At 34.8% G+C, this 22217-nt stretch overlaps 1 protein-coding gene across 2 annotated transcripts in view; it reads right to left on the bottom strand.

Moving 5' to 3' along the window:
- Nucleotides 1–21950, bottom strand: part of LOC111509932 (uncharacterized) — a 28140-nt gene extending 6190 nt beyond the window's left edge. The window contains exons 1-5 of one of the 2 annotated variants that reach the window (XM_023165790.2): nt 21698–21950; nt 16042–16168; nt 9250–9390; nt 4145–4433; nt 2682–3589 (exon numbers count right to left, since the gene is read on the bottom strand). In XM_023165790.2, the coding sequence (XP_023021558.2) occupies nt 2682–3589; nt 4145–4433; nt 9250–9390; nt 16042–16168; nt 21698–21820 (1588 nt within the window). In that variant the 5' untranslated portion in view covers nt 21821–21950. Of the gene's footprint in view, nt 1–2681; nt 3590–4144; nt 4434–9249; nt 9391–10148; nt 10450–16041; nt 16169–21697 lie in introns of those variants that run through there. The other variant, XM_074181750.1, reaches the window with a different exon arrangement.
- Nucleotides 21951–22217: the final 267 nt, after the last annotated feature.

The raw sequence follows: 22217 nt of genomic DNA, 5'->3' as shown, positions 1-22217 counted from the left end.
ACCAAGTCCATCTATGCGTGCTACCTTTAGGACAACAATCATGATTTCAACACGACCACGACCCACCGAGTGATCATCTTCAAGGAGAAGAATAATCTTTATCTTGCAGATGATCACTTGGTGATCGAAACACATGTGGTGTTGAAATAATGGTTTGCTGTTGGAATGAAACTCTAGTAATGTCAATTACTACACCAAAGGTTCCAAACAGTGCATCACAAGTTAATTTAGGGAGCCAATATGAATGGCAATCTAAAAATTAATATATGTTTCAGGAATGCTTGATCGAATGAAAATCACGCCGTTTTCAAATTGGCTTCCACTGGAAGTCTGTACCGACTTCCTATTATTTTAATAGTACTCTGTTCATTTCTATGTGACTTTAGTAACAGTAAATACACACATCGGAAAAGTCAAGGGATATTTTTATAACATACTGAATATCATAAAAATAAATGCATGAGGTCGTTTAATTTCGATTAAATTGGTACACTCGACTACCCTGTAGATTTCTATGGGTTGAACAAAGCCTGCAAAAACGGTAACTAATCTATCTTTCATCAAGTTTTTTACAAACTGTAGGTTTTCGGCTAAAATGAATAATCTGAAAGTGTCGAGTTTGTACATTCTATGCAGTTCTTGCTCAGCAATTAAACTGGAAATATTGTGCTTTAACATGGAACGCCATCACTTACCATTGGCTGAGATAAATAGAGCTGTAGGGCTTCTTCAAGGTGGCATGCGACAAAATGATGTAGCTTTTCGTTTGGGGGTCTCCCAAAGTGTTATCAGTCGATTGTGGCGGCGTTTCCGTGAAACTAGCAGTCCAGCCGAACAACATCCAGGGCGAGGACGCGCTACAACTGCAGTTCAAGACCGATTTTTGGTCTTAACCGCAAGAAGACAACTGACAATCACAGCACCTGAGTTGGTTAACGTGTTGCAGCAGACGCACCAGGTAACCATTGGTCGTGATACTATCAGAAATCGACTGCATGAAGCAGATCTCCACAACAGAAGGCCACTTAGATGTCCACCTTTGTCGAAAGGCAATCGCGGTAGAAGATTAGAGTGGTGTCAAGAACATCAAAACTGGGATGCAAATGATTGGGCCACAGTTTTGTTTACAGACGAATCCAGATTTGGATTTCATCCAGATTCTCGTCGAGTAAGACTGTGGAGAAGACCTAGAAATAATGAACGTTTGAGACACGCCCAGGAAGTCCACACATACAGAGGTGGTACAGTAATGCTATGGGGCGGAATCATGATCGGCGGCACAACCGATCTCGTTTTTCCAAATCGCTCCCTCACAGCTCGACAGTACCTCGACACTATTCTTCTATCTATCGTCCGTCCGTTTGCTGGTGCTGTTGGTGAAAACTTCCACCTAATGCACGATAATGCTCGTCCACATGTCGCGCGTCTAGTGACTGACTGGCTCACCAACGAAGGAGTTGATGTATTGCCATGGCAATACATCAACCTGAATCCCATCGAGCATGTGTCGGACATGCTTCAACGAATAATTACTCCGCATATGGGGAACATTTACACAACGTTTCAATTGAGAGAGCTTTTAATCGCTGAATGGGCAAATGTACCTCAACAAGACATTGACAATCTCATTTTGTCGATGCACGATAGATGTAGGGCTGTAATAAACCAGCGTGGAGGCCATACTTTGTACTGATTCCAATTTTTTTTGTATTATGATTTTTTTTCGGGGTGCCAAAGAAGAGCCATATTTTTTTTTAGTTTTGCTTTAATGCGCACTCAGTATTTTTGACCATTTAATAAATTTTGTTGTAAGTTACATTCGTTTAATAATAACCCGTCAACTTTTTTTCCCTAAGGCGATCTAAAAAAAAATATTGCCATTTTTAAAAATATCCCTAGACTTTTCCGATGTGTGTATATTTCAAATAATTCGTCTCATGTAATATACCCAAAATGCATCATTCTTAAGATACTGAGATTTAAAAATATATAATTTACAACGTTCGTTTCTATAATTGTATTCTAAAAATGCTATTCTTCGAATTTTATCACTGAGGATGGAATTCGTTATCATCTGAATTTTGTTTTATGCTACAGAAACATTCGTTAATCAACTTCAGATAGCGTTTTTTCGACCCGCTCGTCAGTGGTGCTATTCTGAACCAAGAATGCTTTACTGGACTCAATTATTCCCAACTCAGGCTTGTCCTGAGTTGGGAATAATTGAGTCCAGTTTTCTTCATCAGTTTTCTTCATCTCCTGAAGACGACAACTTGGTTGGTGAAACGCGCTCATTTTGGGAGATTCCTCATTTTTAACTCAGGCTTGTCCTTCAAGGATAGTTTACCACAGAAATGCATTCGTGATTCCGCCTAGTGTCACTGATGAGACATATGCCGGGTCGAAACATCGCTGTCAGGTATTATTATCAAAAATGGTGAATTATGGTAAATTATGAACTCTGGTTTCAGTCATTTAGGCATGTTGCTCTATCAAATTTTCATTTTATCAACATGTTATAGCCTGAGCTCGAAGTATTGAAGAGGGGATATTTGACAAAATAACCATATGGATAAGCTTATCATGTTAATAAGATCTAATAAGTATTGCAGCGACATGGTAAGAGAGAGGATTGTAACTCTTTTCTAAAAATAATTTTTATTTTCTTCATCATTACTCACGTATCATGCTGCTTCCAGTTAACGCCAGTCCAAGAATAAATATCCGTCTAAGCTTTTCTTTGTTAATCTTCCGTAACAATGGCAAAAACATCAGAAATAAAGACCAAGCAAACGCCAGATAGGACAACAGTAACGTGGTGTCTTCTTGTTTGTAATATTGGATCTTTTTTCGAGCAAAATATGGAGCCAAGGAAATGAATATTGTTGAATTTAGAGTAAGCATCACTTTGGAAATGACTATTGGATAAAACAAAGGTTCCGTAAACGAATTGAAAATCGGCATGAGAAAGTAATCCAGGCAACAGTACTTTATTTTGAGGAATCTTTGCTTCCAGATGTAGCTGCTGCAACAAGAACATCGAGCTCTTTTTCTTACAGTTTCAATTTCTCGAAGAAACGATTTTCTTTCATTTTGATATTCCTGAATGTACTCAATGCTCTGAACTTTCTCACGATTCTCCACTTTCCTCAAGAGATCTTCTATATTCAAAATATCCGTTCTCTCCTCGTTAACTTTGTTCTCTTTCTGGTTAATTTCTTCCAAGATCATAGTTATCTTACTCAGCCTTTTTGGGTCTATATAATCATTTTTAGATTTCTGAGTATCTTCTGATTCCTCTGGTATTTCTGGGAGAATTGTAACTCCAGCGATACTGTAGTACATTTGAACGGTTTCATGAGTTAAAGGAACTATGGGTTGTTCGATTTCTTCCACTACTTCGTTTTTGTGGTTCAATATAACGTCTTTGAGAGAAGTGACACTTTTTTCTCCTTCATCTTCTTCATTGTTTCCACTGAGTTCACTCTCTTCATCGTTAGTGTCAATGAAACCAGAGTCTAGGTTATCGACTTTCAGGAGATTCGTAGATCGGCTGAATTCTACCATTTCAGACATTTGACGAGAAAATCTGAAAAACCAATACAGATATTTTGAGAAATAGCAAAAGAACGCCCATGATAACAACATAGTGGAGAATAAATTGAAGGTATTGAAGGTGATAAACGTATAATTTCTGATCATTCCCATATTGATTTCAATTTAAGAGCTACCGGTAGACAGCTGTTTCAGTTACCTTGCCAAATTTTTATGTCAGTATGTCAGTGTTGGTGGTTCAATTGTTAGGCAGTGACTTACAACACAACCTAAAAACACAAATTATTTATAGTGATCAAAGACACTAGCGCCTCATAGAGACTTGTGACGTCAGACAATCGGAAAACGTTTTGATATAACGTGAAATTAGCAATGACCAGATTAAACTTTAAGTATGAATTCGTCGCTGTAATGATAAAAACATGAGTTTTATTGACGATTACCGAAAATAACGAGACATAAAATCCACCAATCACTCAATTCCCTGGAGGACTCTGTTAATGGGGAATAACAAAAAACAACATAGAATCGACAGTTGCAAACCCAGTTGAAAAATTGAGCACATTATCATTTATTCAAATATACTCACGCAGGTAAGGTACTGTAACGAGACATTTCAGGAGAAGGCTCTTTTCCATGATTCCCGGGCGTTTTCAAAACGAAAACTGCAGGGATCACATTCAAAAGTAACGCTGCGAAAATCAGTAGAGCCCGATCCATCGAATAATTCGAAACGAGAAGCAGCATTAGATGGGGTGATATCAACAAACTGATGGCTCGTGCTGACTGAATATTTCCTTCGTATACTTTTGTCCCAAAACGACATTGTTTTGTTGAAAAATATTTGAGCTGGTGGAATATGAGACTTGAGGAAACACCTGAAAATGTTTAATCATTCCTATATCTCGAATATAAAATCGACTGTGAAATACTTATACTGAAAATAATTCATAATTAGAGTTTTCACGAGTACATTTCGCTACGTTTATGAGTTCTTCATGAATGAGTGGCCTGTAGCATTTACCTATCATTTATAACTCAAGGACGCCTATATAAAGTTTGCCAGGTCAGCTAGTATCAAATAGAAGTTATGAATAGACTGACCCATTATTCAATAATAATAATAATAATAGGTCTTTATTTCTCATACATACAATACAATTAGTAACAGGATTGATATACATTTGGGAAATCGCCGGAGATGGAGATGGTATCATGTACTACAGTGCATGATATCTCTGTTATTAACCTCAAGCGGTAGAAGATTAATAACATAATAGCTTTTTCTGGCCAGTCCACCGGACATTTCATATATACAAGTTACTTAGAATACAAGTTGAATATACAAGTTACTCAGAAAAAAAAAGAAAAAACATACATCATTAACATAAGTCATTAGCGTTAGTTTTATTGATCCACTTAATGTGTTATCCCGAATCACATATGAGTTTGTGCAAACAATAAGAGATTCTTGAATTTTGTTTTTAAATAATTCGATATTTAGACTCTTTATATTAGCTGGAATAGAATTATAGATAATTGAAACTTGATACGAAAAAGACCGTCTAAATATGTCAGTTCGATGAGAGGGTGGAGTAACAGTTCCTTTGTACCTAATGTTAATGTTGTGGACATCTTCTCGGGATGAGATTTTACGCAGTAGATAAGGGGGAGTTTTATTCGTTTATTTGATGAAAATTAATGACACTGTACATGATAATAATTTTCACGAACATTCATTTCTACTGGGGAAGCTACGGTGTTAGCGAAAAGCGTCTAGAAATGAAAAATGATTGTGGAAATTGATTAATTACCTAGTTTCATAAATGAATAAAAGTTAGTCCCGTGGGTTGGGCTACTAATCGGGCGCGTCCCCAGGTAGCGGATAGGGGAACGGCCAGGGGACTGGAGGTCCTTTCTGGGAAGCCAATGTGGCCTTACGGACGGGGTCGCCTGACTCCTGCTCAGTGGCAGAAGTAAGTAGGGTGAGGGGAACTAAAACTCGCCTAAAGCCTTTGCAAAACATGCCACCGAGGACCAGCCTACCCAAGCTAAGGTGTAAGGAATCGTGCCGACAGCTGAATGACTGTAGGGTGATATGCGGTTACGAACGATCTCCTCGGGAACTGGGCGAAACCTCATTGTAATCAGCCTAACTCTGGTAATGCGGGGCTCTGCCAGAGATGACCAACTCTTCCCTTGCTACTCGTGGGAACACACATGAATGAAACAAACACAAAAACAGAAACAACAGAAACAAAAACCAATCCTGTGGCTGGACAGAAGTGATCACCTCAATCTAAGGCGGTAGCTGGGGATGAACAGAAATGCCCACCCCAATCTACCGCTTGGAATGAGGCTGGACATAGCAGATCACCTCGTGATGTAATATAAAGGCAAAGGCGTAAGCGCATTTGCAGCGCCAAGGCCAAAAGGAGAAAGAGAGTGAACCTTCCAAAACCTTCGCGGAGGCCACCGTGAGACACCTCAAGGTTGCCAAAGAGAGCGTGTGTTTGGCGAATCTTAGCCTACACCTATGAAGGAGATGTCTCCTAGTGACCAGTCCACCTTCCTGGAAAGGGCGGGATGGACGATGATTTAGGAGGACAACTCCTCGGGAGGATGTACAATGGGTCACATGTGGCCTAAGTGCTGTGGATCTACACTCACCCTCCCTACTCTACAGATACAGAGATACACAATAGAAGTTAGTTACAATAAGTTCAAGTGGAGGCCATCTATGGGATCGAAAGAAGGTCAATCCGTGAATATCAAAGACAATCGAGGCTCCCAAAAGCGGCCAGTTGCAAAACCAAACTTTGACTTCGACAACCGAACTAGATTCGTTCTATTACTTTCACTGCAAGATAAGTAGTTGAACCAGAGCCCATTAACAACAAAACAGAGCTGTTTCGACCCACTGATGCTGGGCTGAAACACAAATGCATCTCTGGGCTGTTGATTCCACAGATGGTGTCTTCGATGTCGAAGCTTGACTTCACTACTGAACGCCATTGGGATCGTCGTTCCTCGTTTATAATAATGGAATAATTCTTCAGTCAATCCCATGGATAGCGTTTTCGTAAAAAGAGATGTAGTCCACCGTACTTTCTCAGGTTTGTTATCTGAGGACAGTTGAGTCTAGCTACGCATGTTTCAACCTAACACCACTGTGAGAGCTATGGTGGATCAAAACGACGCCGTCTGGTATTGAATTGATATTCAAGGATTCACTTCTCCATTGACCATTATAGATTGAGTCTTTGTAAAGGAAGATATCTTTGCCTTTACTTACTCAGGCTTGTCCTTGAGTTTAGTCCAGCAATACATTTATGGTTCAGCCTAGTACCACTTACAAGAGCTATGGCCCATCTCACAAGAGCGCTTCCTGGTATTGGAACATGAATGCGCTGTTTTTGGGCTCTATGCGCGCCATAAGGCGTGACCCGTACTAAGTGAAATGGGCAGATACCGCCAGTTGTCGTCATTTGCACTGAATGTGTTGATAAGATTTCCCAAGTTTGTCAAATGTTCTTATTTCCAGAACTGATGTAAGGTAAGTGAACAGATATTTTGTCATTAATTTGAATATAATTTCCAATCTTATTGGAATTTTTATAGTCATATCCATGAAATCTCAGTTAGTCTTTGCTGAGATGGATATTTCAGAAAAACTTATTCAGCAGAGCAGGAAATAATTCAAATTATATTATAGTGAACGATGAAAAAGGTACAACAAAATTAAAAAAAAAATGTTGATAAAAATCACATATGCCAGGCCATACTAATGGAAATAACATATGGTATATGTGTAATTATGCTGTAACTAATGTATTCTGAAAGAGTATTCAGCCAATGTAAATCATTTCCAACTTTTCTAAGTAGAAAAAGTTTGTTATATAAGGAAAATTACAAAGAGAGAAAAAAACAGAACAAAAGACAGTCAGAAGATATCTGACAAAATAACAACACAACAAAAAAATATTTTTTGAATATATGATGGAATCGGCCGATACTTGATGAAAATCCATAACTAACGTATTCCAAAAACACTTTATTGTGAGATTTTCACTAAATTGTTTTACAAAAACGCAACACGTGTTTCGCCATACAATGGCTTCATCTGGCGTGTCTTTCAACTAATTCTACACATTCAATACTAAATATATATATAGTTTATGGAGTACCTGAAATCAAAGTACCTGTAAACGAAGTACCTGAATTTTAAGTAGCTGATATTTTACCTGAGTTTCTAACGATTTAAATTACCTGCACTTATGTTCCATTTTCACATTTGAAAAAATATATTCAGTAACGGAGAGTTATTGAGTTCTAATTGATCATTCAGTAAATTACCCGAATTCCTGAATCTATTGATTTCTAAACATTCTAGATGATTAAGTTTCAAACTCTTCTCTTCTAAATGTAACACCTCGTACTCATGATTGAACTCGTGTCCTTCTGCTAAAAGATGGTTTGCAAATGTGGAATTGGTCTTTCTATTTACAAAACTACTCCTATGTTCTTTAATTCGTTGGAAAAATGTTCTTCCTGTTTGCCCAATATACAGTTTTGGACAGGAGCCACAAGTCAGCTTATATACTCCTGATCTATCCGACACCAAAGTTTTGTCCTTATTGTTTTTAATAAATTTACTTAGGTTATTATTCGTTCTATAAGCTACGTTTACGCCTTCTTTCTTCAAAAAACGGGCAATATTCCTGTTTGGTTCCCCCACATATGTCAATGTCTTATAACTCACGTTATCGCATTTTGAATATGGGTAGACCAGATCCATGGCTTGCTTTTGTCGTTTTTTGGAAAGAATGGAGTTTACAATATCTACCTTATAACCGTTATTAATCGCGATTTGTTTGATCAAATTCAGCTCTTTCTGGAAATCCCTATCAGACAGTGGAATATTCAATAATCTGTGAATCATACTATTGAATGCAGCAACTTTATGCTGGTACGGGTGTGTGGAGGAATGTACTATGTACCAGAAAAAGGTTAAGGAAACTCTCAAAACAATAGAATTGGTTATGAATGGAAAGGATAAATGCAGAGCATTGATCATGAATCCACAACCACCAAAACTGTATTCTCTTATTAAATTACATAAAACCAATTTCCCGATTAGACCAGTGGTATCGTTCGTAACGGCACCTACTGTTAAAATCTCAGAAATCCTGATTAAATTGATTCAAACCTATACCAATTTCAAGCCTAAATTTAGTATAAATAATTCTTATCAATTAGTGGATAATATTAAAGACGTAATCCTCCCAGATAACTCAAAATTAATATCGTTCGATGTCCAAAATTTATTTCCCAGTATCCCGCCAACTGAAACAATTGGACTAGTGGAGTGTCTCTTAGACAAAAACCATGTGAATCCACTGATAAAACAAGAGATTGTTGATTTACTCACCATTTGTGTGTCTCAAAATTATTCATTCAAAAATGGATATTCAGTTCATATACAAAATAACCGTGAAACATTTATAAGAATCAGTTTGTTTCAACAAACAATAAGATGCTTTGAATAATTTATCATTCCAGAAAGGAAAACGATCACTGAGTAAAAAGTAATAAAAAATTAGCACGTGAAAAAACAATGGGAATATAAAAGGGAAAAACCTAATTTTTATTTATATAATATTTTTAGAAAATACTATCTAATATAATACAAACCACAAAATATTCCATAAGTCAGAACATGTCCTGGTAGAACTAAACCAATGCACAATAGGCAGCTACTAGTACAAATAATATATCGGAACCCGTTTGATAACCTTTCTCCAACATATTCAATCAAGAGTTTAGCTGGTGGACCTGAAAATTCATACTATTACAAAATGAATTTAAAATTAGTTGCGATAAAATCCATCTAATCCTCGCTCTCATAATGAAAACCGTACGTTACATTACTTTCAGAAAAATACTACAAGATATCAAATCATAGGATGTGTTGAAAGAAATGTTACCAACATTTGCGGACGGGGTGAGGGGATGGTATTCACCCACCAATGATAAAAACAGGACATGGGTTCTTTTCACCTAATACCTAATGCCAGCTTGAAATATTTCGTTTCAGTATCAACTATTTGCAATAGGGATGACCGGGTATAGTCTACCCCCAAATGATAAATACTGGACATGATTCTTTTTAGAAAATACTTCCAGGTTGACATTCACATGGCAACTATGTTGGGAAACAACTCACGGACATTTCTTGTTGATTCCGTCCCTTTGCAAAGGCGCTAAGGAATGCAATCTGCTTCCAAATGATACAAGTATCTCCATAATATTCACAGAATATCTTAGAAAACAACAGAGTGATTTGAAATATTGTTGTAAATTATGCCCTAAAAAAATAACGCCGGCCGCTACTGGTATCCATAAACCAATTGTGACGTGGCTAAGAGCACGCCCAGTTTGACCGACGTTTCGCGAATATTCGATGTTTGCTACCGTTCTAGATCACTAGACACAAAAACACACAAACTCCTATATATCTCACACACACATTGCAAACACTACACACCGCAGAGTCAACAGAAACAGAACAGATAAAAATGGAGTATAAGTACCTGGGGCTGACATTCACCCATACGAGTTTAGATATCAATTTCGGTGAAGTGCATAGCAAGAGGTTGTGGATCACTCGGAATTGAGCGGGGTAGACGGATGAGATTCTAGGAAGTCCCTCTCAGACATAATAAACTTTTGCAAGCGTTTTTCCAATCCTTGCAGCCGTTCTGATATACAGGTTTTGGTGTGTCCTTGAGCTATCTTAACGATTCGGTTTTTATCTCCTCAATTGTTGCAAAACGCCGTCATTTCAAGGGTTCCTTCAATCTTGGAAACAGGAATAGTCACAGGAGGTCAAATCTGGTAAATACGATGACTGAGGCATGATTACGAACAAGCAATAACCTACCTACTCCTTATTGACCGTACGAGCATGTGGCAAGAACCCCTGTTGAACTACGCCACGGTAATCGAAGAGAACAGTAAGCAAAATCTTGACATTTGTTAGAACTTGTCGTGCTTTTTTGGTCTTGGTTCTCCTGTTTTTTTCAATTCATTGAACTAAATCAATTGAAAAGCTCAGGAAATAGCATGCAAATAAATAAGTGTATGTTTTTTAAGTAGAATACTTGTATTTTTAGAAAATAATTTTGAGAAAATACTCAAAAAAATTCAATTTTTTATAATCAATTGATTAATTAATGAAGAAAAGAGAAATGAAACTTTCTTTGTTTTTTACCACTTTTATTTGAAACTAACGTTACTGCAGTTTCGTCCTATGAGGACATTTTTAAACTTATATATTGTATAAGTTTGAAAATGTCCTTATATATTGTATAAGTTTGAAAATGTCCTTATTGGACGAAACTGCAGTAACGTTAGTTGAAAATGAAAGTGGTAAAAACATAGAAAGTTTATTTTCTCTTTTTTTTCATTATGATTTCCTACCACGTAGTAACGGCTACATCCTTCAATCATCATCTTCATCTTCATCACGAACGAGTCTCTGTGATCAGCTGTAATGGCATCATAGCAACAGAATTCAGAGTGGGGACGGAGTGAGAGAGTAATAGATAGAGAAAAAGTGAATAGAGAATAGAGGAATAGAAACTCGGAGAGGGAAATATAGGTATCACACAGCTGCATGCATTAAACTTTATCGACGAATTTTTGTTATTTCGGCTTGCGGAAATCGTCAGATTATATATTTTTCGTTATCCTTGAATTATTTCCTTCAAAGTAAAAAAAAATTAGCTACGCTCGAGAATGCCGGAATGACGTTATTTTTTACAACTTTGCTGCCCTCCCCTTTCTTTACGTCACTCTCAAATTGTCAGATTACTGGAATATACACTTTTTGGCAGGTAATTAACTCACCTTACCTCAATCTGACGCGCTCGAGAATTTCTGATGATCAGTTTTTTTTACTAATCTGATCCTTTATCCCTCACAGGCGGCCTTATATATGGGGTTCATATTTGGTGGAGGTACTTAATCGGGTACAAGGTATCCCTCTGTATATTAATCTGCCGCGCTTTAGTTTATTACAATAAACTGAAAATGCTAAACAGCTGTAACGGTGATCATATATATGCTTAATATACCTAATTTTACAATTTGAAGTACCTATATTTCAAGTACCTGCGAGTTATCTGAGTTTATATTGAATTAAATTACCTGTACGTATACTCCAATTTCCACTAAATGAAACGTGATTGTTAGAAAAAGGCTTCAGTCATAACATAAAACCATATATTAATTCTACAACCATAGAATGTTTAGGTATAGAAACTATAATAAACATGTCTCAAATATTTTGAAATCTGAACCGATTGATCAAATTCAGTCGAATGGAGAAATAAAAATTGCAAAATCAATCAAGCAGAAAGCTACAGATAATGAAGTGATTTTACGAGATCAGAAAAAGGTCGAATTGTTATTACATTACCTAAAAATGACTACTTACGTAGGCAAAATTTCAGATATCCTTAATTCAGGGAGATATGAGATTTTAAGGACTGACCCTACAACTATGTATCAGAAGAGGGTTAAAGAAACCCTTAAAACAAATAGAATTGATTGTGAATGGAAATGATAAATGTACAGCATTAATCATGAATCCACAACCACCAAAACTGTATTCTATTATTAAATTACACAAAACCAATTTCCCGACTAGACCTGTGGTGTTGTTTGGCACCAACCGTAAAAATCTCATAAATCCTCATAAAATTGATTCAAACCTATACCAATTTCAAGCCGAGATTCAGTATAAATAATTCTTATCAATTAGTAAATAATGTTTAAAACGTAGTTCTTCCTGTTAATGAAAAACTAATATCGTTTGATGTCCAAAATTTATTTCCCAGTATTCCGCCAATTGAAACAATTGGACTGGTTGAGCGACAAAAACCACGTGAATCTACTAATAAAACAGGAAATTTTAGATACACTTACTATTCGTCTATCTTAAAATTATTTCCAGTTTGATGAAAAATTTTGTTCATGCCGTAAAGGACTAATAATGGGGAACCTTTTGAGTCCTTTGCTGGCTGAAATTTTCATAGATAACATAGAATATGAAATCCATAATAATCCGTTAACTAACAGTTTCTTGTACTGGTACAGATACGTATATGATATCTTAGTCTGTTTTACTGGTGAAGATAGGCAATTAGGCAAGTGAAAGGAAGGTGAATAATTCAATAAATTACCTTAACCTAACCATTACGAAAAATAATAATAAACTTGAATTTGCAATTTTTCATAAACCATCTTACACGGACAATGGACATTATCATACATAATTCCTCCACACAATCTTACCAGCATAAAGTTGCCCCATTCAATAGTATGCTTCACAGGCTATTGAATATTACACTGTCTAAAAATAATTTCCAGATGGAGCTGAATTTGATCAAACAAATGGCGGTCAACAACGGTTATAAAGTAGATATTAGGGACTCCATTTTTTCCAAAAAACTACAGAAGCAAGTCATGATCTACCCAAATTCAAGATGCGATAACTTCAGTTATAGGACAAATTCATATTTAGGTACACCCACCAATAATATTGCCAGCTTTTTGAAGAAAGAATGACTTTGAAACTCAATCTCCTAGAATGTTTAGAAATCAATGGATTCAAGAATTCGGATAATTTATAATCAATTAGAATGGAATAACTCTCCGTTACTAAATAGTTTTTCAAATGTGGAAACTGGGACATTAGCTCGATTAATTCAATTTATTACAAACTCCGGTAAAATGCAGGTACTTGAAATATAGGTACTTCAAATTGTAAAATTAAGTATAATAAGCATTGAATATGTAGAATATAGTTAGTAAAGACACGCCCGAAGAAGTCATTGTATGGCGAAACACGTGTTGCGTTTTTGTGAAACTTTTTTGTGAAAATCTCAATGTTTTTTGAATACGTTCGGAACGAGTGTACCAACATAAAGAAAATAAAAAACCGGTAACTGATTGTACGTAACCCTCGAAATTTGAACATTCATCTTATTTTTTTAACAGCCCACGTACTTATAGAGATTTATAAATAGTGGATCTGGGTTCGGTTCATAAGTAGAGAGAGATTTACTGGTCCACAATATGAAGACACAGAAACTATAGGAATCAAAGCTTACAGATAATGTATGAAAATAATATATACCTATAAATATAAATCAACAAAGTATATTTGAAAAAAGGCAACAACAAAAATATCAACAATTGTAAACAACAATTGAAAGTAATCTATCAGATTATATGGTGTGATATTCAATAGGATATATTCAGTTTTCTTTTTGAAAATGTATGCCAAGTTCATCATTTTCTATTCATTTCACAGTCCCATTTAAATTAGGTAATTTTTGATAAATGTTCAGATGCGTACATTTATTACGCATTTATCACGAATAATAATCAGCAACATCAGTATTTCTGAGGAAAATATGAATATGAAAATGGACTGATGTGACTTGTAACATTTCATATGAAAAATATTTCAATTCTGATACATTGACAGATATAGCCGTTACTACGTGGTAGGAAATTATAATTAAAACTTTCTATGTTTTTTATCACTTTTGTTTGTACCTCTATTAGTGCCTACAAGGGTGGTATATAAGGGGTAATGTAATCAACCATTGTTAGTTCAATGTATAAATTTGAAAATGTCCTTATAGGACGAAACTGCAGTAACGTTAGTTACAAATAAAAGTGAATAGAAGAAAAATGAAACTTTCTGTTTATTTACCACTTTTATTTGTAACAAAGGTTACTGCAGTTTCGTCCAATACGGACATTTTCAAGCTTATACAATAAACTTGTACAATAAAAGTTACTACCACGTAGTAACGCTACATCCATCAATTTATACAAATAAAAGTGGTAAAAACATAGAAAGTTTCAATTCTCATTTCTTCATTACTTCAATTCTTTTTGCAATTACTTTCACTTTTTTGAATTTTGATAACCGGTTGCAGGGTTTGAATTTTGGTCCAGGAATTTCGAAACTCCACTATGTTAGATTAAGTAAAATAAACGTTCTTCGACGAGAGAAATGAATCAGTAGCATATTTCACAATAATATTGATTTCAAGGGCATAAAATAATAACATACCATTTCAACCCCGTTATATTCATTTTAAACATAAAAACATCATTTGAGCAAATAAATCAATCTATATTCAAAGTCATTTCTAACATTTTGAAATGTTTCTGGGGTAACAAGTTTCGGTAATTCTGTCTCTAAGTTCCCATATTGTCTCAGGTTGCGTTACATGAACTTTCGATTTGTTATATCCCCAAAAAAAAGAATCGAGAGGAGTCAACTCTGGTTAACGAAGTAGGCCATTCTAACAGTCAACGTCTCCTAATCCACCTGCCTATGTATTTCTGATTCATCCAACCTCTCATAAGCCTGAAAAATATGGGAGCGCACCATCTTGTTGAAAAACAACTGGATTTTCGAATTCATCTTGATTGTTGGTCACAATTTTTTGAATTCGTGGCAAATGAGATTTCGAAAAATTTACAGATATAAGTCACTAGTCAGAATTTCCTCTTGATATATGGGACCAAAAATATGATTTCCCAATTTTTCTACCCAGACATTTATTTCCTTAGGAGTTTGAGTGTGACCTTTCCGAAAAATGTATGGGTTTATGTCTGACATTTTTGTTTAAGAAAAAAGTGAAGTCTTCTCTGAAACATGCTTTTCAAAAAGTTTCGATTTGCAATCAAATGTTCGGATATTAACTCACAAAACTGCAATCTTCTGTTAGAGTCATCTTCATTCATTTCAGTTCATAGGGGTGAAACTTACTACCGATGTATTTCTTGACGGTGGTTGTTTGAGATATTCTCACGAGCAACTGTTGTCGTTGACTGCAGAGAGTTATTCACTACAGGCACAACGATTTCTATCTGAATGAAATGAAATGAAATGTGGCAAACTTTCAGTATTGATAGTGACAGCTGTCACTATCAATTCACTTTTTAATCAAATACTCCCGTTCAATTTTATTCTAAATACGATTTATTTCCGTGAACAATTTCTGTCTCTCATACATTACAAACTTTGTGTACCTGTGTCAATCCTCTTTTACTTGGAAAGTTACGAATAATAATTTTTCCTAGTCTCCAATTCATAGACCAATAACTCCACAACCGATTACCCAAATTCGAAACAGTGAAAAGTACTGAAAATAATTCTTTTTCATCAAAAAAATTGTGAGACTTTGATATCTTGCCCAGTTCAAAAATTAAGAAAGTGTATGATGTACTTTTTTTAAATGTTTCGACACAGTTTGTTAATTTGATCCTTTTCTTTTTGAAAGTTTCTCATTGTTTATATGATCAAGGAGAAGCTGGATGTCCAAAAGCGTTTTTATAGATAATAACGTATTCTGAGTAATAGAAGATACAAATAATTCACAATTTTCTACTCACTAATTATGTGTCTAATTGAACTGTACAGCACTAGTGTCCATAATCCTTTTCCAACAGAATATACGCCTCCTTCAACATTTTCGGCAAATATAATACCATAACAAAGAAATGAAGACGATATCAAAAACTAAAAAAAAAAAAGTTAAAAATACAAATGACTAAAAATAATTTAACTGAAGAATTGTGATTTTCGATAACACCAAAATATTGGGTTACCGAACGATGGAAAATGTTATCATCGATCAAATATATGGTTAACATAAAATTATCAGTTTATGAACAAATCGTCGTAGAGATGGTCATACCTAACCTGGATTTTAAAATTATTTCAACTTCCCACACAGCAGCTGTTATAGAAATTCGTATTCCAGCGGGGGGGACACAACGTTTCATATTGACCCCTTTAGTATTCAGTATTATCATTTATGAAAAGGCAGAATCTATAAGATATTATTTTTCTACGGTAATAATAACCGATATGTACTCGGTCCTTAACCGATGTAAAAATACGTTAGCAGTGTATTTGAACAAATATTCTTCAAAAATGCTAGACTACTGTGTTATTTTTACACATTCTCCAGCCTCAAATCACATTTATTATAAAAAATCCATTGAGAACCAGTGCATATCAGAAATGAGTGAAAACATACAACCAATTCAATCAATTGTGAAGTAATATTAGGAAAAATCAGAAATGAATTTTTGAATCCATTTGCATTCTAGATTGCATTTGCGATTGCATTCTAAAAAGAATACTGAGAAATTTAAACACCTAGAGATTTCAGAATGAAATTTACAGAATGACATTAGTGAAAAAAATCCAGGAAAAAGGGGGGTTCTCAATGGAGTTAGAGAGGGGGTTCTCGAAAAAGTTATTATACAAATACAATCATCTTATCACACTTTACTTTGTGTACTTAGTACTATTTTGTTAATTTCCTCTCAAAGTGAAACAAATCGACTTCAAATTTTACAAAACCGGGAAATGAGAATGTTTTAGAGATGTGATAGATATGCAAAAATTTCTTTAATGTTGCAGAGATTAAACTTGATAAATAATAATGATTTTTTGACATATCTGACATTTGAAAACTAGAGCCGAAACAAGACAGCGCTGTTTCGACCTGCAAGTGACCCGTACTGTTTCGTCTAATCAGTGGTGCTACTGGACTCAACTGTCCTTGAAGGACAAGCCTAAGTGAGTAAGGACGACGACATCTGCCCTTACGAAGACGTCATTTAGAGGGATTGGCAAAGAACTGAATCTTCGAATATCAAAGATAAACGAGGTTCCTCAAGGCAGTCGGTTGCAAAGCCAAGCTTTGACATCGACGACCGACGAGATTCGTCCTTTGTCGTTCACTGCAGCTTTCTCTACAAAGGCAGTTGGGTCCAGCAATGCATTTGTGGTTCGGCCTATCACCAAAGACAAGACCTATGACGGGTAGAAATAGCATAACTTGGTATTGCATCATATATGCCTTGCATTTGAGCTCGGGTTATCAACTATTTGCTTTGCAGTGAAAGACAGAAGATCTGTACCATTTCGATACCATTATTAAAAAATTCAAAAAAAAAAACAGTAATACACATATTTATAATACAAAAGGACATTTTTTTCAGGAAAATAATAGAATATACCTGATGAATTACCTAAAGTAGTCAGATCAAAAGTAATAAACTCACTTAAATTCATGATAATAACATCGAATGTGTATAGTTCAAGTAAATGATATAGTGCAACCTACCTTCCAATATTTCCCCTTTAATAATATAGTTAGGGAGCTAACTAATTTCGTTATTCAATAATCATTTCTGATTATATAAGAAATATTATAATATATATATATATATGAAATAAATTGATAAGTACTCTTTGATCATTCCCATATTGATTTCAATTTAAGAGCCACCATATTGAAATCAATATGAAAATGATCAAAGAGTACTTATCAATATATATATATATATATATATATATATATATATATACTTCAAAAATACTTCACTTTCTTCGAAAGCTTCTGATAATTCCTATTCCATATTATCTGTTTCACTATCACTGTCGTCATTTAAATCTATAATGAATTTATTTCCACCATTAATATATAAGTGTCCAATCTCCATATACTTTTTTTTTAACTGAAATTACTTTTTTATTCCTTTTCTGCCAGTGTTCTTCGGTAATATTATATACTTTTTCTTCAACTAGCTCTCTTACCTTCTTATCAAATTTTGGAAAATTTTTTTTACGCCTGATGATTTGCCCAAATCAACTCGATGGGATTGAAAACACAAAAATAGAGGGAAAATCTCAGTATGGTGTGTCCATACTTTGCAGCAATACTCCCAAGGGCATACACTTTTTCAAATGTTTTTATCTGTAAAACTTCAGTCTTTTGTATAGTAATCTCCAAAATACAAATTGATATCCATTGAAAAACTTTGTATTTCATCTTTCCTCGAATTTTCATTCGGTACTTTGATGAGCTGTCACGAATGATAGGAAGCGTTGTCAAAAACTATTACATTATTCGCATCCAAATTTGGGATCAATGTGTTTTCAAACCATTCCTCAGAAATTTTAGCTTCCATGATCTTATGATAGTCATTATTGCAGTCCTCTAGTTTTTTTTTCACATAATTTCAAAGAATTATGTACCAATCCTTCACTTCCTCCGCAATGCACAATGATTAGTCGCGATCCTTTGTTTGTAGGCATGTTAGGCGTACACATTCTCGAACCATCAGTCTACCCCTTCGTAACTAAGTCGTGAGTGTCATACCAACTTGCGTCCAAATAGAAAATTTGCCGTTGTTCTTGTCTATATTCAGTTATTTGTTCTAAGCATTTGTTACGCAATTCCACTATTCTTCTGCTTTCCATAACTGCTTGACGTTTGTCTATTATTATAAATCTGAATCCTAGTTTCTTTATCCAATTCTGAAGAGTATTGTCACATCAGCTCACGTTATGGCCGGACGTAATCAATTTCTTCCTTATGATTTCAGTTGTAGGAACTTCATTGCTTTTCTAACAGTCATATATTGTTTCTTTCAATGATTTTATCTAAAGGTTTTGATAATCCCGGATCACATCGCGTCTTGCGTTCATAAGGTTTGTTTCTGACTATTTTACGTACAGTTGAAAAAAGAATTTCGGTCAAATCTGATGTTGCTGGTAATATTTTTTTCTCTCGAAACCAAACTTGAGATGTAAATTCTTATATACGTTGAAACATAATCTCTGTGTTTCAATATTCAAATGCATTCGAATCTTATTCACTTTTATCTCTTTTTCGCATTGTTCACCATCGCTATTGGAATCACTACACAGGAAAAAGTCGGCGTTTTTATCATATTCGTTATTAATATAAGTTGTCCGAGGACGCCACAACACTCAAATCGCGGTCAGTTCCTGAACTGAACATTGATAACACTACGGCTCGCATTCTATTCGTCACCGTAACATGACTTCAAATTTAATTTTATGACTCTTCAGTCAATCATAACACTCGGTTAGTAAAAATCATCCAATACGAACCGCCAACACTTTAAATATGCACAATACCAGTCACTTCGACTATACCCTAATTTGAATCCATTCTAATTGTTCTACAGGTTTTTATTTATTTAAATAATCTCTCCCTAATTTTTATTCAGCATATCAATCAATTCTAGTATTATTGCTCAGGTATTTTTTTTCAATGTTATTTTATCTTATCTCAACACTTTGTGCTCTTTCCCAATGTTGAAATAGCTCAGAGAACTGAATAAAGTTATTCGATTCAATTCAACGTTGGTGATAGCAATAGTTCGTAACAATATGAATTTTATTAAATGGAAAATGTGGTCTGATTTCATTTTATGAAATATCACAAATAATTGTTGTATTCGATTCTTCACTTTCAGGCAAGTATTCCATTTAGTGACTATTAGGGAACACATGCATGTTTTTCAAGTTTTTGCAAATGATTGATTTCGTATTCAGATATCTCAAATAGTGAAAGAAATTCTACAATGTCTCCGTTCGAATAATCAAAATTGAAAATATCCTAAAATCTTAACTTGATTTTACCTTGAATTCAATTGACTTACTCCAAAGGCTAGTGCCACTCGTGATTGTCATGAACATTCGGGACTACAAATATAATTAATCATCAAGAATAATACGAACGACTTTAGTAATGATGAATCATTGTTAATAATAAAAAATACTCCAAATTGTAACCTCCTCGTCAGCAGTAGTAATAGAAACAATCCTTAGAAAGCACCGGATAGTTAAATTTTGACAACTTGAAAGCCCTTTCTATGAAAAGTTGGAAATAAGAAAAGTTACGATCAATTTGTCCACTAGACACCGCCAGCGACACACTTCGTGGCGGGTTATAAATTCGGCATTTTCACTTACGTATTATAAATAAATTGAAGTGTTATTTGTAGTTCCAAGCAGCTTTCACAGCTTTACTGGAGATAATGTACTTGTTGAAATCCAAATGTTTTTAAACAGAAACATAAGCGATATCAATGACAAATTATTCACACTCATGAGTGATTATTTTCATATTGATGATCACAACTGGAAAAAGTAATTTTTAAGTCTATGAATTCATTGATGATTCTCATCATCTAATTCAACAAATTCAATTATTTAATCAACTTCAACTCTCTCAACTTCATAACTGAAAACACTTTTCTTCAATAGATGCAATAGAATTATAATCTATTCCACTCATTTATTTTCGCTGGTAACTGATCTCCGAACTGTAAACATTCTTCAGGCTGAATAACTTTTTTCGAGTTCAATTGCCCTAACACCAAACTGATATTTTTGCACTCGACGCGCGTTTCGCCAACAAAGTTAGCATCCTCAGGAGAAGAAAATTGATACCTAGTCTAGTCTGGTTAGTCCTTATATACTAAAATTTGTTACCTGAGTTTGTATACCTGAAGTCCAATATAGAATTTCTCGGTAATTAACTACCTGCAAGTTCTTAGTAATTACTCTCTTCCTAACAGAAGATTAAAAATTTTAGTATATAAGGACTAACCAGACTAGACTAGGTATCAATTTTCTTTTCCTGAGGATGCTAACTTAGTTGGCGAAACGCGCGTCGAGTGCAAAAATATCAGTTTGGTGTTAGGGCAATTGATCTCAAAAAAAGTTATTCAATTTTCACACCAAAGGTTCCAATCTCATCGTTATTCTTCAGGCTGTTCTCTTCTTCGTTGCATCATTCATGACGGATTCATGATTTCTCGGAACGAGCCTCGACGTTCCATTGCGCTTGATACATAAGATAAAGAATCTAATTGGAGGGGGAGGGAATTCGTAAATAAAGTAACGTGATAAACTCTCTGCGACATGAACCCTGTATGCATATTTATTTTAAAAAAAACAAAATAAAAGTAGAAGAAACCTCTCAATTGAAGTATTCAAAATTACTTGTATATAGTATTGAATTTGTTTGTTTGCTAAAGATGTTTTGAATGAAAATCAAAGATCCTATATTCTGACAGAATATAGTCACGTTTTGACTTCACCCTTTGAGTTGAGAATTCCTCAAACATCAATCAAATACATTCATTCGAACCTGAGAATTGTGAAAATAATGTAAATCATGAAAAATGGAAGAATATTCAAAATATAACTCACCTCGATGAAACCTATTCCAATTTTGGCAAAAAATATTTCCTTATTCTGTTCATTAGTATGAGTATCTTTATTATTATTGGAAAATGTTGATGATACCATAGACAAAGTAATACTTCTATGCATTTCTTCTCACGATCACAAGTTTGATCATCATTTCACTTTTTTCCTGCGTAGAATGCGTCACTATATTTCAATGATTTTCGAGTAGTTCATTATCAACACAGGGAATGGGATCATCATAGAAAAAAGTTTATAACTCGTTCATGATTTAGTCTTATCTTATCGTGAGCTTCAACAGGTGTGACCCCGCCGTTATAATAATGTTCATCCCATTCGTCAACGAGATATTCATGTATCGATACTTTTTATAATCCACTATAGCGATCTTACTCGGCTTCGCATTGGTAGCAGGACATATATACAATACAATACAATTTATTCACCAAATATACAAGTAGAATTTGAATACAACTAATTGCTAACAGTAAAAAATGATGATAAATAAATACGAAGCATCCAA

Source organism: Leptinotarsa decemlineata, unplaced genomic scaffold (assembly GCF_025532065.1).
Source record: "Leptinotarsa decemlineata unplaced genomic scaffold, Ldec_3_MD MMD2_tig00026314_RagTag_RagTag, whole genome shotgun sequence".
NCBI classification, from domain to species: Eukaryota; Metazoa; Arthropoda; class Insecta; order Coleoptera; family Chrysomelidae; genus Leptinotarsa; species Leptinotarsa decemlineata.
Note: the sequence above shows the minus strand (reverse complement) of the source record. Positions and strands in the feature narration are given on the sequence as shown.